Source organism: Apodemus sylvaticus, chromosome 2, assembly GCF_947179515.1.
Source record: "Apodemus sylvaticus chromosome 2, mApoSyl1.1, whole genome shotgun sequence".
NCBI lineage: Eukaryota > Metazoa > Chordata > Mammalia > Rodentia > Muridae > Apodemus > Apodemus sylvaticus.
This window is the reverse complement of record NC_067473.1, coordinates 28,934,681-28,954,708: the sequence shown is the minus strand read 5'-3', so window position 1 is coordinate 28,954,708 and position 20,028 is coordinate 28,934,681. Positions and strand designations below refer to the sequence as shown.

Genomic DNA, 20,028 nt, shown 5'->3' with positions numbered 1-20,028 from the left:
GTGTCCATGGGCACAGTTATTGTCCATGTGTCCATGGGCACAGTTATCGTCCATGTGTCCATGGGTGAAGTTATTATCTTACAGTTACTCTTGGAGACACCGGGGTAAGGGAAAGTAAAGACTAACAAGCAAAGCACAGAAACAAGAAAGCTGCACACCCCACCAGGCAGCAGCACACAGCGAGGGCAGGGGTGCAGGGCATATGACACCGCAGTTAAGGGCATATCTAAGGACACAAAACAGATGACAACAACCCGAGACACTCAGATGATGGTTGTTAGAAAACTGAGCAAAAACACAATATAAAGCAAAACACACATTCACACACACACACACACACACACACACACACACACACACACACATCCCGAACCCCACTTAAAATGTACTAAAGGAGAATAAAGGAATACAAACATAAACCAGGGCCAGCCATTCCATTAGGAGGAGGGACCTGGGCTGTAGCGATCACAGAGGGCTGCCTCCCTCCATCTCGATCCTGGGTAGGAGATATCAGAGACAGCCCACCACTCAGAAACTGAGGCAAAAGTTAGCTACCGCCTGAAGACAAGGGAAGCATCTGACTCCAGGCCGATGTCAGACCTTTAGAAATATGTGTTCAAAGCAATGAAACTAACCATGCAATATTTTCAGTAAAAAAAAAAAATAATGAACAAAATGTCAAACCTAGCCAATTATAATGGTGTCACGATAATTAGAACAGCACTCTTGGTACGAAAAGATCACAAAAACTGTATCTGACATAAACACCTAATAAATTACTCAGAGACAATCTGAGAAATTAAAAATCTAAAAAAAAATGGATAGGACATAAAGCTTTTAAAGGAAAACAAAAGAATATAGTATTTGTAAGCATATTATAAAACTCCCTGAAATGTTTTAAAATTATATCAAACTTTAATATTCATTTTTCTTAAAACTCAGGGGTTTATCAAACATCTTCACACAGAGAATACAAATGGTATTTTTTTTCAAATTTTAAAGTTATATAAAGAGAATGCATTCTAAAGCCTTGAGGTCAGTCTGAGTAATAGCCAACAAATATAAAAGAAACGCAAAGCCTAAATGAGTTAAGCATAGTAATAAATACCGCCAGTGACATCACACATTCAAATTGCTGAAGTTTTCTTAGAGATACAGAGTCTAACATTATATACATTTAAATTTAGTAAAAGAAAATGCTTCAGTTGGCTTTGTTAGATATAGGTACACTCTTAACACTACAACAAAAGTGGCTGTCAAATATTAACATCCAATTGTAACCTAAAAGCAACAGGAAGACACTAATATATTTCATGCACTTTCAACATACCATCAAAGTAGACAAAAAATAATATGGAGGTATAAATTTTCCATTTAATACATTCAAGAAAAATTAATAAAGAATCAGAACACTTTAAAGGTATCAAGTTAATCACAAATATCCATATTAACTTACAACTAAAACACAATTTTTTAAATAAATCGTTGAAAATTTAGTATCTGACCACAATATAACAAAATGGTAGATTAATAAAAAAAGTTACAGATTCAAAATCATTGCCTTGGTTACTAAAGCCAAAATAAAAATACAACAGGGAAAGTGGAAATTACAGATTGTTGGTAAGTGAGGTTGGTAAGACTGCTAATAAAGAGGGGTGCGGGAAAGGCCCAGCACCAAAGGCCCAGCAGATTCAGCTTCACTGCTGCCTATTATAACAATGAAGTATGACAATAAATTAAGCCTAAGTTATAAGTTGCCACATGAACAAGTAAACATGCCAGGAAAGTAGATGACAGTATTAATAAATAAATAAAGGCAGAAATGGCTGAGCCAGGTAAGGGAAAACTTTGGCTGGGTCCAGCATAGTGGACGGATGAAAGCCATGCCCTTCCTGTGTGAAAGCCATTTGGATCCGCCTCAGAGAGAAGGTCAGGGGTGCGCCTCAGGCTACTATTCGTCAATCACGAAATAAGAAAAGTTCGTGAAAGAATTTTTTAAAAAACAGAACCCATGGCGGGAGGGGCTGTGGGGTTGTAGAGCTGCAGCAGAGTGCCAGCAACCAGGAAGGAGACAGTCATTTGGTGGAGTCTCACCTTTCCCACACAAGCCAGCTCAGTGCACACCAGGTGGTGAGTCAGGCTAGCCTGCTCCACACCCTGAAGCTATGACCTCCTGACTGCTATGTAACTGCTAGTCCTTGTGACAGGAACCTTGGGGGCTGACAGGGGGAGGGAGCAGTAGAAAGGGGAGCAAATTAAGACTGCAACGGTCTGCTCACAGGAAGGGGAGGGCTCACGGGGAGCTGGAAGTAGCCAGCACACTTGCCAGCCTCCATGGTACCCAAGACTCCTGAGACACAGGAGGTGATATGCTACAGCCATTATTTTACTAATGATTACAAGCATAGATATTGTTCTGACTGCTATATTATATTGATAGGAAAACAAAGCTGTGTTAAACTACTGAGGAAAAAAATCTACTTTTAGGCAACAGATGAAATTTTGCTATTTCTGATAACAGGATGAAAAATAAAAAAGAAACAAAAAAATACAGAACAATGAATAAGCCAAGAGGACAAAGATTCTAATAGTAAAGTGATAACTGTAAACATAAATGGACTATGTTCACTGATTAATTGACATAGACTCCCATAATAATTTATTAAAAAATAAGATTCAGGAATAGACTACTGAAAGGAAAAACACTTGAATAAAGTTTATGAGATGGATAAAGTAAACAGAAATTCAGACGCCACAAGAAAAGCCAGCCATTTTGACTTTATTATTAACCAAAACAGAGCTCAGGCAAAGTGTATCATGTGAGAGCAGAACATTACCAGAATCAAGTTACTGTAGCAACCCTGACGGTGAGTGCAGCTAACACCAATCATAACGTATATAAAAGCAGAGTGACAGAATGGTAGGGATGAGTAGAAGGCAGGTGAGTTACTGCTGGCCTACTGCCACCTAACAGATTCTGGGACAGGGAGCTAGAATATACAGCTATAGACAGACTGGTGAGCAGAGCAAGGCTCCCTGTAAGTTCTCAGAGTCACACGGAGCCCTGGCTAAAGCCCTTGGGTCACAAAACGAAGCACAGTTACTGAATATAGGAAAGATAAGGAATAAGGGAATCTGGGGCCTTGATGGGAAATCAGTGTGAACAGTGGGGGAAGTAACCAGGACACATTGCATGCGCATATGAAATTGTCAAAGAATAAAAATTATTAATAAGAAATTTCAAATGAAACTGGGTGGTGGTGGTGCATGCCTTCAATCCCAGTACTTGGGAGGCAGAGGCAGGCAGATTTCTGAGTTTGAGGCCAACCTGGTCTACAGAGTGAGTTCCAGGGCAGCCAGGGCTACACAGAGAAACCCTGTCTCAAAAAAAAAAAAACCAAAAAAAAAAAAAGAAAGAAAGAAAGAAAGAAAGAAAGAAAGAAAGAAAGAAAAATTTATACTCAATTACTCATTAATTACAGAACTTCAGAAACAGAAACTCCTTTGTTCAGAAATCATTAAGTCACAGTGGTGCCATGTTTGAAAATAAATGGGGAAGATTCCCTAACTCAATCTGGGTCTAACCTAATCTTTGAAACTGCTTTTATTTATTTTAGTCATGTCTCTCATTCTTATAGCTTGGTATCTGTGTAACAAGCAAAGGTATGTGCCTTCTGAGAGGTCAGAGAAAACACTTTAAGTAGATATATTTATAAACGTGAATTAAGAGACTGGTAGTATGAGGAGATTCTGTTCCCCACATATCAGCTTATTAATTTGATTACAACAAGAATAACTTCAGAGGTAACTAGCAAAATGATCTGAGTGTCCGTAACAAGCTGAGAGTAAAGCAAGTTTTAAAATGAGAAATGCAAAGCTAGAGACAGCCGTCGTCGGTGGGAGAACCCGCGACTGGCGCTCAAAGCCCTAGGTTGGTCCCAGTGCAAGAAAAGGAGAAGATTAGTGAGCGCGAGTCCCTGCGTGGGGCCTCTACCCACCTAACCGCAGGCCTGTGGAACACTGAGGAAGAAGGGCAGAGAGAAGCAAGAGCCAGAGGAATGCTGCAGGACGCTGTCACCTGACAGGACAGGGCCATCACACCGTGTCCACAGTGCCATGGCCAGGTACCTGCTCAAATCGAGACAAAGCCAATCTAGCAGGCCGCAGCAACTGGACTCTGCAGGCTCCTCAGGCCCCACAGGAGAGGACACGGAAGCAGGGTGGACAAACAGAACTGGGTGCTGTCCAAGGGGGATGGCAGGGGGATAAGATGGGGTGATTGTGATCGAGGGACATGCTCGACATGCACAAATTTGTTTTAAAAAGTTAAAGCAGTTCTTTATGCCTTAACTCAGCAGTGCTAATGTCTGTGGAAAGTGACAAAGATCTCTGCTCAGACTGTGGAAGCCAACTCTCAAGAAAAGTACTCAGCAGGTGTCACTTATGTGAGGAAATCAAGTTAGGTGCACTACACAACAAATTCTCAGGACATGCCTGATGCCAAGTATTTAGTGAGTACTTAATTGTTCACTAACTGACAGGAACTGTCCAAAGGCAGAGGGCACAATCTGTCAAAGAATCATGACCACAAAATTTAGTAGAAAAATAGAGTAGGCCCAAAGTAAGAATGGATGAGGTTAAACACACACACACACACACACACATACACACACACACACACACACACACAAATTTTTACTTAAAGTAATTAAGAGAATCTTGTAACAGCAGATTTGGAGGGGAATGTCTATCTGATTCTCCACATACATACCAAAGGAGCTGGCTCTCCAGGCCTTTATTTTATTTCATTTTATTTTATTTTATTTTTTTTTATTTTATTTTATTGTAATTTTGGGGTGGCTATTTCAGGAGCTGATCTCCTCAGTTCCAAAAGTAGCCTAGCCCAGCCTCCTTGCCTGGCATAAGTGGGGACTCAGCAGGAGGGAGAGGACATGGGAGGGACAGGTGTCCATCACTGGGCCCTGGGTGCAGTTTGCACCAGGACTGGCTGCATCTTGCAAAGCTATAGGTACCGAATGGCTTCTTTAAGTCAGAGGAGGGAGGTGGCTTCCTGCTGTCACCATTGCCCCAGACAGGTCACCACTCCTTGGTGGTTCTATGATTGCTTCAAAGTCTGCTCATTGAGCTCTTCTGTGGAGTTCTTTGGACATGCCATTCTTACTAGAAATCTGCCTACTTCAAGAAAAGAACGGAAAAAGAACTTTTTAGAAAAATAACTGCCCTAGAGGAAAGAGGTCATGACCAGGTACCAGAGCATCTGTAAAAGTAATGAATAACACATGTAACTTGGACATATCTTGAAATGATGCCCGAAGTTATAAACTGCCAGAGTGATAGGTGACAAACATTAAAGTCGGTTACAGCAGAATGCCACCTGCTAAACCTGTACTCTCAAATTTAAGATTCAGAGTCTTACTCAGAAAAGAGACGATTCTTCATTCAATCTACAAACAAAGACGTGTTTAGCGGCCCAGGAGCAGGTCTGGGCACAGCGCGCGGCGCTCGGCCTCTGCTTACCTCTTTGAACTTGTGGCTGAGCTTGCTTGTGTCCAAGTCCGATGGGGAAAACATGTCCTCGTTCTCAGGGAGCTCGAAGACTTCAATGGCCATGTCGCCACCGGGAAGAATGGGCCCGACCTCCTCCTCCTCCTCTTCGTCAGTGGCGTATTCTCCAGTCTGAAAGGAAGGGGAGCGCAAAATACAACTATTCTTATCCTACACAGAGGTTAGTAAAACAATTTTTTATAAGAGAAAAGCATGTCACCGAACAGTGACAGTGTTAATGTTTAAATCGAGCATGCCTCATGCACCCGACGTTATAAACAATGTTAGTGCAGAGATCCAAATTATCAAGTGGAGACCATACACACAAGTGTGTTGTAAAACTGAACAGCAGCGGCAGACAGAGCTCCTCACTCTGAGTATTGGATAGTTTCACTAAGCAAGATCATGTTGCTAAAGGAAAAAAAAATCCTTCTCTGTTACTTTTATTTATGTGTGACGACACATGTGCAGGCACACACATGCCATGGCACATATGCAGAGGTCATAGAGCAATTTGTGAGAGTCTGTTCTCTCCTTCTACCATGTGGGTCCCAGGAATTGAACCCGGGTCATCAGGCCTGGTGGCAGACACCTTTATCTTCGCAATCACCTCAATAGCCTTAAAAACAAGTGTTGTCTTTAAATTCCTACTTCCTGTGTAAATAAGCAATCCAATATCAGGAGCGCGGAGGAAGGAATCAGAGGTCAAAACTTCATAGAGTCGGCAAGGCCTTAATGAAGCCTTCAAAAGCTTAGCAAATTGACTCTTGTCAACTCCAGAGTTCAATCAGTTGTGTTTTGTTTGTTAATTACAGAAGCAATGAACTGGTAAGCTAAAGGACAAACCCAGGGCTTCTAACTACACAAGTGCTGGGCTATACCTGCAGAGGACTGTGATAAAACTATTTTTTTAGCCTGAAAAAAATCATCTAAGCTTTAGACAGCTTTTTCTCAGAAAGCCCAAGGTCTGAGCACTCAGGAGGCCACGACTGCTGCAGTGGACAGCCGTCATTCACTCTCCAGCTCAGGAGTCTGCTACCTGGTGTCGTTCTGCTGTTAAGGCGAGCAGGAGCCTGTAGGTATTTTGAGTTCATGACCTCTGAAATAAATGTGTGCCTTTGTCACTGACTTCCTCAACATTATTAGAAAGTAACTCCTCTCCACAGCACCAGGCTATGAGGCTATAATTCAAAACAATTGCCTGACAACTTTACCTTATGTAACTTGAGGATAAATCACTGATTCTGTGGGTTAAAAAGACTAAGTTCTTTTAATTCATCCTGCTCCTTCAGGTTGTAGTTCTTCAACATATAAAGTGAAGATAGGATTTCACAATACCTTCAAGCAAGCTTTCGTCAATATCGGGGTGATGGATTCCTTGGATTAAACAGTCTTGGCTTCTCCCTTTCCTGTATGCCTTGCACTGTGGGAGATGTGTTCCACCCTTTTACCTGTACTTGGCTTGAAGGAAATCTAGTCATTCGCCTCTAAGGGAATCTTCCTAGTCTGGAAGGCCATCAGTTAATAGCCTTCAGACTTCTTTTCAAACATAACAATTTGCAATTTTGTCAACAGCACAAATTTCTTTCCCTCTAACCTGTGTTCTCATTTCTTTCCTAGTGCCTCAACATTTCTCTAGTTATGGAGCCTAGAAGAAGACAGTATGTTCTAAGAAACCTGTGGGCACTGACATAGACACCTTCACAGCATCTGTTGGACTCTGCTTCCGTACACAGAGGCTGTTAGCACAGAGACCACAACCTCACAGCATTTGTCTACAGATAGAAGGTTAAGGTCTTTCATGTAGAACAGTAAGTTTTCAAACTGGCTACCGGAGAGCTGGATCCTCTGCCCACCTTTCTCTTTCAAGTAAAATCAAAGACAATTTGACTGGAAGGAAAAGAGGTTGGTATTCGGGACTCATTTGTTTTGAGCATAATATAGCGTATTTCTGTCTATCAATCTAGGATTCCTTAGACACTAGCCTCAAATGTCCACTGGGCACATCTAAGCTGTTCCAACCTGCCCAAACCACTGCAGCTATCTGAGGCCGAGGACAGCTATATAAATGGCCACTACAAAAATTATAAGCTTAAACTATTATGAATTTTCTTTTGCAGTTCTTTTCTTGTTAATTCAGTTTCATGTTTCTTGGTCAAGAACTTTGTAGATTTCTGTGCCACGCTACAATGTCACGTGAAAGGACATGCCTGGGTCAACTCTAAGTGCCATGACAAGGATGTTTAACTCTGGACACTGGAACACAGCTGAACAATGTTGCTTCTATAGGGAGCAGTCCTTCAGATATTTCTTATCAGAATCAAAACAGTGAGGGATTTTTACTTCCTAGAATAGTTCTGGCCTTGTACATGATACTAGGTTTGCATATAGGTAGCTATATATCCTAGTTTTTTCTGCAAATATATGTTAGTAAGAATTCTAGATTCTTTTATTTTTATTTCCCCAGCTTCCTCACTTTCACAAATCCAAATTACTGCCAACTCTGCTGAAACTGTTACTCTTCCCATCTTTCCATTTGCTAGTGTTTTTTCTTTCCAATCAGCCTTATATGCATCCTGAAGACGAAGTGGGTCTTTCACTGTCTTGAGTCCCCTTTACTGCCTTAAGCCGTGAGGAGTGTGGGTCTTACAAAACTCTGTGCAATCACTCCCTCTCATGGATCATTCAAAATTTCTACCATCAGGAGCTTTGAGTAAAGGATGCAGCTACTCCTGAATACCATAAACATCTGGATTGACAAAGTTACATTTAGTGGACGAAGACTAAAACATTCTTCTGACTCCTTTATATTTATTGAGAATATTAGTTATTTTTTATGGTTACCTTGCAAGTAAAATAAATGATACGGAACAAATGATTAGTTCCAAAGTCGTAAACCCCAAAGTTAAGTCAACTCTGCTATTTGTAGAGAAAGATGGGAAAAGTGATACAATGCCCCTCCCAACCAAGAGTGCCAGAGAAACCTGCTGCCGCCACCCAGTTCCCCAGGAACCAGCTCTCTTTTCAGCTGTGCAAATTTAAAATCTTTAGAACGACTGGATTCTTGGCATTCTTCCCCTCACTGTGTAATCTATTTCAGATGTGGCAAGGACCGTTCTTGGGATAAAGTCTGACAAACACTGAACATCCTTTTCTAGGTTCTGTTTATCTTGTTTATTAATACCATTTTCTTTTTGATGGTTCTGTTAAACAGTTGGGGAGTAAAGGATACTACCTTAGAAATCTAATGTTTGCCCAGCAATATACATTTGGCAACCAAATGACCAGGTCTGAATATACCATCTGAATTTGGAGAAATGGACTCAGTAAGTTCACCCAAGGGTCATTAGTAAAGTTGTTGACACTAATACACAGCAGATCCCTAAACCCACACTCATGTTCCACCACAGCCAGCCTACAGAAACAAACTCTACAGCGGAGGAAAACATCAAGAATATACTTCTTCAGCATTTCCTCAAATGTAAAGATTTTAGGTGATCCTACTGCATTGAGACTATCACTCACAGCTTTAATTAGCATTTAATCCATTTTGAAGTCGTGCACATGTGCCTACTGGGATCTGAAGTTCATGTCTTTGTTTTTCTCTAAGTATGCTCATCTTGAGCAAGCAAAGGGGAATAAATAAGGGGGAGGAAAAGGCCTCCTTGGAAGGACGGAGAAGCAGGAACAGCAGTGCTTAGGGGATTATAAAAGAGGGATTCCTGGAAGTCCATCTATATCATTTGATTCTCTCTTAAGTCTTGGATGTGTTCAGTATGGTGACAAATCTCCTGGAAATAGGACCTGCTGACTAGTATTTCATGGTATTTTTCTTACAAAAACAATACCAAGACATATAATCATTATTTCAGAGTTCTTAAAAAGAATGAAAATTTCATTTTTCCTCTAGAGTTCTGTGATGTTCTCCTCACACTAACCTTGCTGATCTGGAGTCTCCCCAATCCCTTAAACCATCCCACCACCTCTGTTCCTCATACTTCTTTAAGACATGCACGCACCAGGACAGAAACATTTTATTAAATGACCCTGTCAGGCAGCATCTCTTGGTTACCTCAACGTGTGGTTGGTAGGGAAACAGGCATGTGAACATATTAGAGCCTGCAGCACACATGGAACCTGAAAGCATTAGCCTATGTTTTACCAAAGGAACATAAGCTTTCAAATACAGAAGAGTGGATACAAAAAATGTGGTATATCTACACAATGGAGTACTATTCAGCCATTAGAAACAATGAATTCATGAAATTCTTAGGCAAATGGATGGAGCTAGAGAACATCATACTAAGTGAGGTAACCCAGACTCAAAAGGTGAATCACGGTATGCACTCACTAATAAGTGGATATTAACCTAGAAAACTGGAATACCCAAAACATAATCCACACATCAAATGAGGTACAAGAAGAAAGGAGGAGTGGCCCCTTGTTCTGGAAAGACTCAGTGAAGCAGTATTCTGCAAAACCAGAACAGGGAAGTGGGAAGGAGTGGTTGGGAGGACAGGGGGAGAGAAAGGGGCTTATGGGACTTTCGGGGAGTGGGGGGCTAGAAAAGGGGAAATCATTTGAAATGTAAATTAAAAAAATATCGAATTAAAAAAAGTGGAAAAAAAAAACAAATATAGGGCACTGGCAAAGTGGAGACCAGTGAACAAATCCTAGTTGTGGGGTGACAGATCTGAGTTCAAATGCTGCCTCTGAGATTTGAAGTAACCCTCTATATCAAAGTTTGAATTGCTTCATGTGTCAAGTGAAGAGCAAAAGAAAACAAACTAAAACATTTCCTTACTAAGACAAGATGTCACTGTTAAATTACATGGTGCCTGGAAGGCATTTAAAAGAAAGACACATGGCAGCACAAGAGCTGAGCTTTGTTACTGCTGTTGCTGGTGCCAACATTGCAGTGGTGACACGGTCTGAAGGCTCACCAAGCCTCTATCTGGTATCCAAATGTTCACTAAGCTGTTGTCCCGTGCCTGTGATTCCGTAGTTCTCCCTGCATACATCCTTTATCAGGATTTTGGCAGAAGCCATTCCTTTCCTAAGCTGGCTCCTTTTCTCGTGTTGCAAGTGTGGGGCAAGTTCTCCCAACCCCAAGAAAAGTCCCGTGCCTCTCTACACACCCGTCTCCATGGTCCACAATGCATACCCACGCACATCACAATATCCTGTGAAGTGAGGCTGGTGCTCTCTGTCCTTTGGCCCAGTGCACTTCCAACTCTCAGAACGCTCTCAGTCACATCTGCCTTTTCCCATCAAATGGAAGTTTCTCAACTGTGCCAGGTACGATTTATCCCTCGAATCCCAGTGGCCAGTGTACGGTTTGGCATGCAGGAGGCCCTAACAAATGTTTGCTGAATAAATTAAGACAGTTGCAGCCACATCTGCACACCATGGCAGAGCCCGATTTTCCTGCTAATCTCAGCTTTCCAGTATGAAATACAGTTAAGCACAGCTGCAGCTGAGGCCTAAATGGCCCTACTGGGGATTTTCTCTTGTTAGATTCAACCATTTGCAGTCATTTTTGCTATAGCAATGTTTACTCTGGTGAATTCTGGGACACTAAATGGTGCTAATCATAAAAATAGCCTTAATTATGCAGTTTGTAGGAATTTGTTTACTGGATTTGAATCCAGTTACACATACTCTCAGACTCAGTTCTGAGATAAAAGAGAGGAGAACTTTGTGGAGCAACACCTCAGAGGAGGCACTAATGCTCAGCTTGACTTCTCAGTGTGCAGTACAGACAAGCACCTTCTCCATCCACCAGGATTCTAGCAAGAAGCATCTTTCCCACAAAGAGCATCTCTTTTCCCACATTGGGCCAGTGACTTCTGTGTGGCCTAGTTTTGAAATGTTGAGCCACTTAAGACTCTAAACAGTACTTGCAGAGCAGTGAAACACTTTCTCTTGGGACTGTTGTAAAAATACATAGCAGTGACACACTCAGAGGGTTTTACCAAAGGAAATTGCACACTCATAGAGTGTGAGCCCTTCTCACTAGGACTATCTTCACCCTCTTGTTTGGACAGGTCAACCACAGTGCAACAAAAAACACGTCTTTGGGACTAGAGAGAGCAGGTCTAGAAAAGCCTTAGGCCCCATCATTCATGGTCTGTCTACTCTCCAATAGAAAAGTTTAAATATTTCAATGTCATTGGATATTAAGGGGATTCAGGAACTCATCACACAGACCCCAATGGGATGCCTGGCCTGTGAGGCAGAGTCATCACTCCACCCTTTACTACGTCACTTAAAATGTATCAGGTGTTGCTGTGGTTTGTGAGCTTGTTTAACTTTAGAGAGAGGGTTGTTTCAGCTCACAGTTGGGGATGCTCAAAGTTAAGGAACCATACGTGATAATAGTCTCCTTACTGGCAGAGGTACGAGCTTTCCAGTGTGTCACAAGACCAGAGACAGAGAGTCTGTGCATGGCATCTGTGTGCTTGAGCACACGGAGGTGTGTCCATGTGTTTCACCTGTTTACGGTGTCTCAAACTCTAGTTCTGACAATGCCTGCTGGTCTTCATATCATTTCTACTACCTAGTCTCCAAGGAGGAAAACATTTTTTAAAGGATCTATTTTTACTATTTTAAATTATATGTAAGTGTGCATTTGTGCAGGGGCATATGCACATGATTGTTGATATCCTTGGAGGTTCAAGAAAGAAGATTCTCCCTTGGTGTACTCAATGTGGGTTCTGAGAACTGAACCTAGAACCTCGGCAAAATCAGGAAAAGTTCTTAACTGATGACCCATTCCTTGAATAGAGAAGTGTTTAAAATCAATGCCTAGATTACCCAAATAGCCCTGGGTTCCCAACCTTCAAGAGCTCAGTTCATTCACCTATTGAACTGCTGATAAATTATTATTATAACAATTTTAACTATAGGTCTTCAAATAAAGTCTCTTCCAACCACTCAAATTCATGTTTCCTTTCTTCAATATTCTGTATTAATTTTGCTATTTCATGAAATAGCATTGGATCTTAGTGTTTTCTTTAGTTTGGCTGTACTGAGATAGAAGGCATACTCACAGCCAAAGCCACTCCTTCCTGCCATGGGGTCTCAGTGGTAACATGACCCCCAGTGACACTGCTTCCTGTGCTCTACTGGGATCCTTCCTCTTCAATATGGACTGGACTTAGCAATTCAGCTAATGCTAAATACAAGGGAAGTAACTAACTTAGTTACAGGAAGTGTGACTTGTGCCTCTTTTGTCCTCTTGCTCTCTGTGAGTCCTCGCCACTGGGAAGCAGGAATCCATGTTGAGAGCAGGAAGGGGCCACATTACAAGGCACTGAGATGTCTGGCCAGCAGCCAGCAGGAAGCAGGGGTCTGCCAACAGTCACATGAGGGAGCATGGAAATGGCTCCTCTGCATCCTGTCGACAGCTGCGAGTGAGTTTAGAGGCAGACCCTCTCCCAGCTGAGCACTTAGATGACCACAGCTCTGGCTGACACCTTACTTACGGCCTTGGGACAGATGTGGGCTGAGAAAGAGCCAGATGAGCTGGCTCACAGTGTGTTGCAGAAACATTTCTTATTTTAAGTTGCTATGTTTGGGTGCTTGGTAATGTTTTAGGAGGAAGGGGATTCACACAGGAAAGGAGGCTGCCATTACAGATCAGAGAAAATAACAGGGAATGTGGCTCTGGAAGGGGGCAGTGGGCAAAAACTAGAGAGATTCTAAAGGATGGATTAGTTCAAATTGCCCTAAACAGACTGTTAGAGGAAACATGGAAGGCTGGGTTGTTAACATGGCCAAATGTCCAGAAGCAGTATCTGTTTCTTCATGAGATGTCAAGAATGTCTAGTGAACAGGACCATCTCAGAAAGGGGATTTCAAACCAAGCCCAAGGGGCCGCCTCTCCTTATTGTTTTCTCTCCTTATAGTAAAATAGAAAATATGACAAATGTACTATTAAACAGGAATGAAACAAAAGTTGATAGCCTTGAACATTTTAACATTAACGTTAGAATTAAGAGATGTCTGAAAAACCAAGTTCAAATTCAGGGAACTGCAATAAGAACACAGATTTCAAGTAGAGGTAGATTATTAGGGTTCTGGCCTTAGGAAACCCCAATTTTAAACAACCTCAGATAAGCAAGTCTGCAAACTGCCCTAAAAAAGGCACGAACTGAATTCACGTCAAGGCTGTATGATATTTCTGAAGAGCTAATTTGAAACAAAGCCCAACCATGCCTTTGCTCAAAGGGCTCGTGTCGTGGAAAAGAGCTCTATGGAGAAGCCAGTTCCCAGCAGTCTTCTTCCTCGTGTATCTATATAGTTTATGGAATCTGGTAGAATATCCCATGATAAGGACACGCCTGTGGGTACACTGATCAAAGTGACCAAGAAAAAGAATAAGGGAGGCCCATAAGCCTAACAAGACTGGAGAAGACCACTGAGAACAGAATTCTAAGTTACAGAATTGTCCAACCAGTGAATGGATACATGAGGCTTTGACACAGTCATGAGGTGGCGACCTCACTGCTCACAGCTCCCCGCCCCCATCCGACTGTGGAGAGGCAGATGTGAGAGCCTTCCAAGACCAAGGAGGCACCAGTGATCACATCAAGTTAAGGGATTGCACTGAGAGAATAACTGCCCACAGGGCAGTGAACCTGATCCTTCAGGAATTCTTCCCTAAGTATACAAGGGTAGCAGCGTTTTGGAGAGATGAGCTAACATCTTTCCCTAAAGAAACAAAACTTACAAAAAAGTTCTCCCTTGAAGTGATACTTACCACTATGGGAGCAGGTGAGATGGTGAGTTTTGAGCCAATATCCACAGAAGGAGGAAGGTTCAATACCTCTCTCCTCAACATTTCCTAGCAAACACAGGGGTTCGTATAGAAGGGCAGACAACCTCACTAGTAGTCATGTAAAATCAGCGGAGGCCAAGATGGTGGAGAGGAGCTTTCAGAGTTATGCAGGCAGAAGGCAACTGCATGAAACTCACAAGGCACATTTTGTTTTGAGTGTGGTTGCACAGACTACCCAATATTCTTTCAAAGGTAGTCCACGAAGAGTGGCATTACCTATCCAACAATGTCTTTGACTCAGAAGTCCTAATTCTTTTGTCCACGTAGGAACTATAATGGATCCACACTCAGGAACCTGTTATGCCACTGCTGTGATAATATCTCTTTAAATCTGCTTTAATATAGAGTGTAGGGGTTTTAAAGGGGGTGATGAGACCGAGAATGCTTCCTTCTCTACTGAGTTACCTTCAGCACTAGAAACACAACCAAAGACCCATCTTGGGGTTTCCATGGGAGTTTGTCTGTCTTAGAGAAATCTCCCCAATAGGGCTGACATTCCCTTCAAACAGCTAAGATCCATACAAAGATCCCATTCTAGAGACAAATCTGAAGTCACATGGCTGACCTAATGGACTTCGTACAGGTAATCCAGTGATGCTCCTATTGTGGATAGCCCTGGGCTTGTGTTTTGATGCTAATTCCATTCCTCCAGGGGCTGCAGATGAGGAGTTGACTTGTGAACCTTTTCCCCACCTTAACTTTTCAAATAAAGGCTTGAGCCAATGATTGGGCAGGAGGAAGGAGGAGGAGCTGAGAATTTGGGGGAGGAGAAAAGGATCGCGGGCAGGAAGGGGGAGGAGCTATGAGGGATCGACAGTGAGGCTGCAGAGAGAAGCTCATGGCCTGAAGAAACCACAAGTTACATGGAATAATATAGATGGGAATAGAGTAGTGTAGTGGGAGATCTGCCCAATCTAGGCTTATAGCTTGTACTGTTACTGAGTTGAGATTTCTTTTACCGGGTAATTGGGTTGGAAAAATATAGCAACATGCTCCTTTTCCTTACTGATCATTATATGCCCTGACTTATCGTCTGCCTTGTGAATGGAAGACTTAAGATTCCCTAGTAGTCAACCACAATGACTGCAATACCTCTCACGCTCACAAGCCTCACCCAAGGGTCTGAGCCATCTTCTAAGCAGGATGTGTGTCCATAGGACTGAAGCAGCAATCACCTCAGTGCTGGGTGCTCAGGCCCTCACTTCCTGGAGAGAGGCAACAAGAGACTGAATGGCTTTAGTACAGGTGGGAACAGCAGGACATGAGGTCTGAATCGACTGAGGCCGGCGTGGCTGCCCCTGGCTCTCTCTGGAGGGAAAGATTCTCTTGAACATTCCCTGGCAAACAATTGGAGAGAAAATACAAAGGGTAGCCACAAAAACGCCACACTAATGCGAGAGAGCATCACCGAGAGAATCACTTCCTGATGCTTAGACTTAAAGTGAGGAAAAGTTTTTTGAGAAATTCAGTTCATTTTAACAGGATCAAAACAACATTGCTCAACTTAATGAGAAAAGCCATAGAAGCTCAGGTGATTGTAGAAAGCCCTCTCAACACTTCTCTACTTCCTTTCACATGGGCGTCAACCATCGCCACCTCCTATATCGCTGGTCTACAGTAAACAGACTACCTTTTCAATACCACTTGTATTGCTACAGTTTCTTCTAGGACAGAAAACAAAACATACATGTAAAAAACGTTAGAGAAGAAGCCAAAAACTCACACTTGTACCCTCAACGTCCTCACTGAAAAGACTCTTATACTATGGCCACTGGACTTTTCACAGGTTGCCTTGAAAACAATGTAAATTTTCTACAATGTTTATATACTTTGTACAGCAAAATAGCAAGCATCTTGGGAGACAAAAATACATGCTCCATGACTCTATCTTATTTCATTTTCATTTCAGTTTCCTATTGGCAACAAGATGAATGCCACTTGTCTTTATGTTTCTGATAAATATCTCTGAGACCAAAAGGCAACCCATGATCTCTGCTTTCCCACTGAGATCTTGCAGCAAGTGGTCAACAGCCAAAGCGGATGTCTATAATTCAAATGTCACTCTACAATTTCAAACTGGCAGTCTTTCTTGGGTTTCATTTTCCTTGCCCAGGAAACAATGAGGTGCTTATTTTGATGCCAGTGCAACTGTGGGAAGAACTGAGGTATTTGTGTTGTCTTGAAATTTTAATCTGCAGAACCGGACAGCTGGTTACAAGAGGGGCACATGTTACTCTTGCTTTAATAGTTCTGTGACACAAAATGAATCAAACCTCAGAAAATATGTGTTTGGTTATAGTTTGTGTTAAAGCTGATTTATATAATTATGAAACATATAGGAGAAACATATATATCAATTATAAAAAGATCACACCAGCACCAAGGATGAATCCCCAGTGCCATCAATGTAATTTACATACATAATATACAGACATACATGACAAAGAGAACCTCACTCTGTTCTCCTAGAGGGAATTCCATTCCTGTCCTCACATGAATCCCATGTACTTTCTAGAAGCAATTCTTCGCCAAGTGCCTATTAGGCTAAGATGCAAAGGTCTTTACCTCAGTGTTCCTGGAAGCTTTATTAGTATATAATAAATATACTCAGGATGTGACTGCCTCCAACACCGTTCCATAACCCCCACAGATCTAGGCCCCCATATAATATACATCCTGAGTTATTGCATCTATCTTATCTGTGGCTGGCCACGGATATTTGTATATTTCAGCAACTACCATTACTGCTGGGCATGGTCATTCATACCTACAATCTTACTACTTGCAATGTCTAGCAGGGAGACTTCCCTTAGTTCAGGGTGATCCTGGTTTTCATAGTGGGTAAGCCTGGGCTACAGAATGAGACTTGTCCTTAACATAAACCTAACAACAACAACAACAACAACAATAATAATAATGGAGTACCATAAGGTTTTCATAATGTAAAAAATGAGACACAGTTTTAAGCTTTCTTTCTAAGTCCTCAAATACTAAGAACTATGCTATACTCATTTGATAGCCACGTAATTGTGAAAGATAAGATACTGCCTATGGTGATTTCATTTCTAAAGTACCAAGCAGACAATATGTGAAATAAAATGCACAGCACAATGAACAGTGACATAACCCCAGCTACTGAGGTGACATTTAATTCAAGACGACAAGGCACCATAGTAAAGTGGGAGCTTTCCCGACTGCTTTTCAGTCACTAACCCCAGTGCAGAATTTCATCATTCTTGCCACTGTTGGCTTTTAATTTTAACTACATTTTTGTTCTAATAGCATATCCTTGTTTTGGCAGGACTTTATAACAATGGTCTTATACTGTATTTTGCTGTGCTAATTTGTGCCCAATCAGCAAGTTCAGATTCCCTGAGTCAGCTGATTCAATGCTCCCAGACTGCAGACCTATGAGTGCTCCACAGGGTCTTTATTCATGCTCATGTTAACTGAGATGTCAGATGCGTTCCATTTTTCCTGCTAGGAGACTATATGAGTTATGGATTATGTGCATGACATTCTTATTTTATTAAGATGTTTAACAAGAGACAGAATTTTTGGATATATTTTGGTTGGCAGTAACAAATTGTTTTTTGAAAGCTGTCGTGCTAGTGTATTCTCCTGTGCACAGAGACTGAGTTCCTCTAACTTCACATCTTCCTTGAACTCAAAGTACTCAACTTAAATCAGTTCCACAGGTCTCAGATGGTATTGACTTTGGTTTTCAACTTCATTTCCTGGCAGTCTGCAATACAGTTGGCTATTCTCTGCCACCCTGTCAGGGACCCGAGGGTGGTCTTTTGTGATTGACTCAGTTACTTAGTTTCAATACTTTCTTTTAACTTTTGGCTTATGCTTCGACTTTCTTACAGGTAGTCCTTCCAGAAATATAAGTTCCTAACAGCAATGCTGTCCTTTTCTCATTTCTTTCCTTCACAGAACGTTTTCTTTTAAAACCAAAGGCTGGTCGGTGCGCTTCCCCAGCACATCTCTCTCACCCATGTTTCCCTCCCTCGGTGTAGTCTTACTGTTTATATGTGGTTGGCCGACCCAGCTCCAATGGCCAGACAGACTGAGATGGAAGGGGGTTTCCACTTTTCTCTCCCGTGTACTGATGTTTGTATCCGTTTTCATGTTTTCAATCCTTTTCCAGTATCTATGCCATACCTAGGTATGTAGGTTCCTTACTATCTGGACCACTCATCTGCTCTGCTCTCTAAGTTTCAGCAACCTAATAAAGGGTTTTATTAGCAATCGTTTGTAAGGGTTGTCTTATTGTATTATTCTTTCACATATATTTTAGCAACTGCTTACCAAAGTCATTGAAAATTGCTGTGGATTTTCATAAGAACTGGCCTGGATGTGCAAATCAACAGGAGGAGAGAGACTCAATGCAGCCACTGAATCTTCAATTTATGGATGAAATTTCTTTGCCTTACACACACTTGGTTTATCATGTTTCATTAAAAATTGTCCCTTTGTGCATCTTCTATTTTTGATCTCTACTGATGTGATATAGAAAAACTTAAAGAGTTTCTTCCCTATTTGTAGATATTCAAATACATGTTATATTTTAATAGTGTGTATTCAGTAAACTTGCTAAAACCTTGCATTATTTTGAATAAGGTACATCTCAAGTTTTCTAAATAGTATCATCATGTGGGAACTGTAATAGTTTTATTTCTTCTTTTTCAAATTATTTCTCTTCTTGCTTTCTCACACTGTCAAGAATTAAAAACTGGTCAATTTTGACATGTTAAACTACATGTCAAATACAGCGCATTCCTGATGACACCCAACTGGGATGTGCAGCATTTGATTTATGACGTCAGATGCAATCTGATGATATTCTATATAAGTGTCTTTCACTTAATTGTAATGTACTTTTTGGCTTCATTTCTCACCACTAGGTTTTCTGACCGAGTCCTTAACTATTACGAACATATGCTACACAAGCTCAAGGTTTTACTGCATTTCTGATGTCGACCTTGTGATGACAGTCTCAGGTCTGCAAAGAGAGTGTGAGTGGGATTCAGTGTCCTTGGTAATGACCTATCACATCTTTCTTTCCTTTCTTCTTTCTCCCTGCATCCTTACGTCTCCCTCACCCTCTGCCTGCCTTCCTCTCTGCTTCCCCTGAAGCTCTTGGTTACAGGGGCACTCTGCTTCCCAGTGAGGTCCATACTTTGGGACTGTAAACTCTATTCCTAGGAACATTGACCTTTAGGCTTTGATAGAAGTGAACACACCAAAAAATGATGGACTTGTATTTCTTCTGAAACTCATTACATGCTAAGCCACTATGATGATAATGTCTCACAGAAAATGTTTTTTCCTTGCTGTTTAGTAATAAGCTATAAGCTACAGTATCAGGGGTTTTCATGTGGTGGTAGATTTATTTCCATCTATAGGTATATAGCCCAGGGCACTCCAGCTGTATTCTGAAGTTGTCCAATTAGCCATTTAATTTTGAGTATGGCTAGCATTTGTCTACAATAACTGAAACCATTACCAATCAGAATAACTGTGCATTGAAGATAAATGTAATGGCAAGATGAACAAATCACGAGCAAGTGTTTTGGATGCATTATTATTTATTTCGTCTGAATTTATTGCTCAGA

The 20,028-nt window shown here is 41.5% G+C and overlaps 1 protein-coding gene across 2 annotated transcripts in view; it reads right to left on the bottom strand.

The window, feature by feature from the left end:
* The window catches only part of Ppp1r9a (protein phosphatase 1 regulatory subunit 9A), a 256,258-nt gene that overhangs the window by 60,996 nt on the left and 175,234 nt on the right, over nt 1–20,028 (bottom strand). For both annotated transcript variants that reach the window (XM_052173213.1, XM_052173212.1), the window contains exon 7: nt 5,539–5,697. In XM_052173213.1, the coding sequence (XP_052029173.1) occupies nt 5,539–5,697 (159 nt within the window). The remainder of the gene's footprint in view (nt 1–5,538; nt 5,698–20,028) is intronic.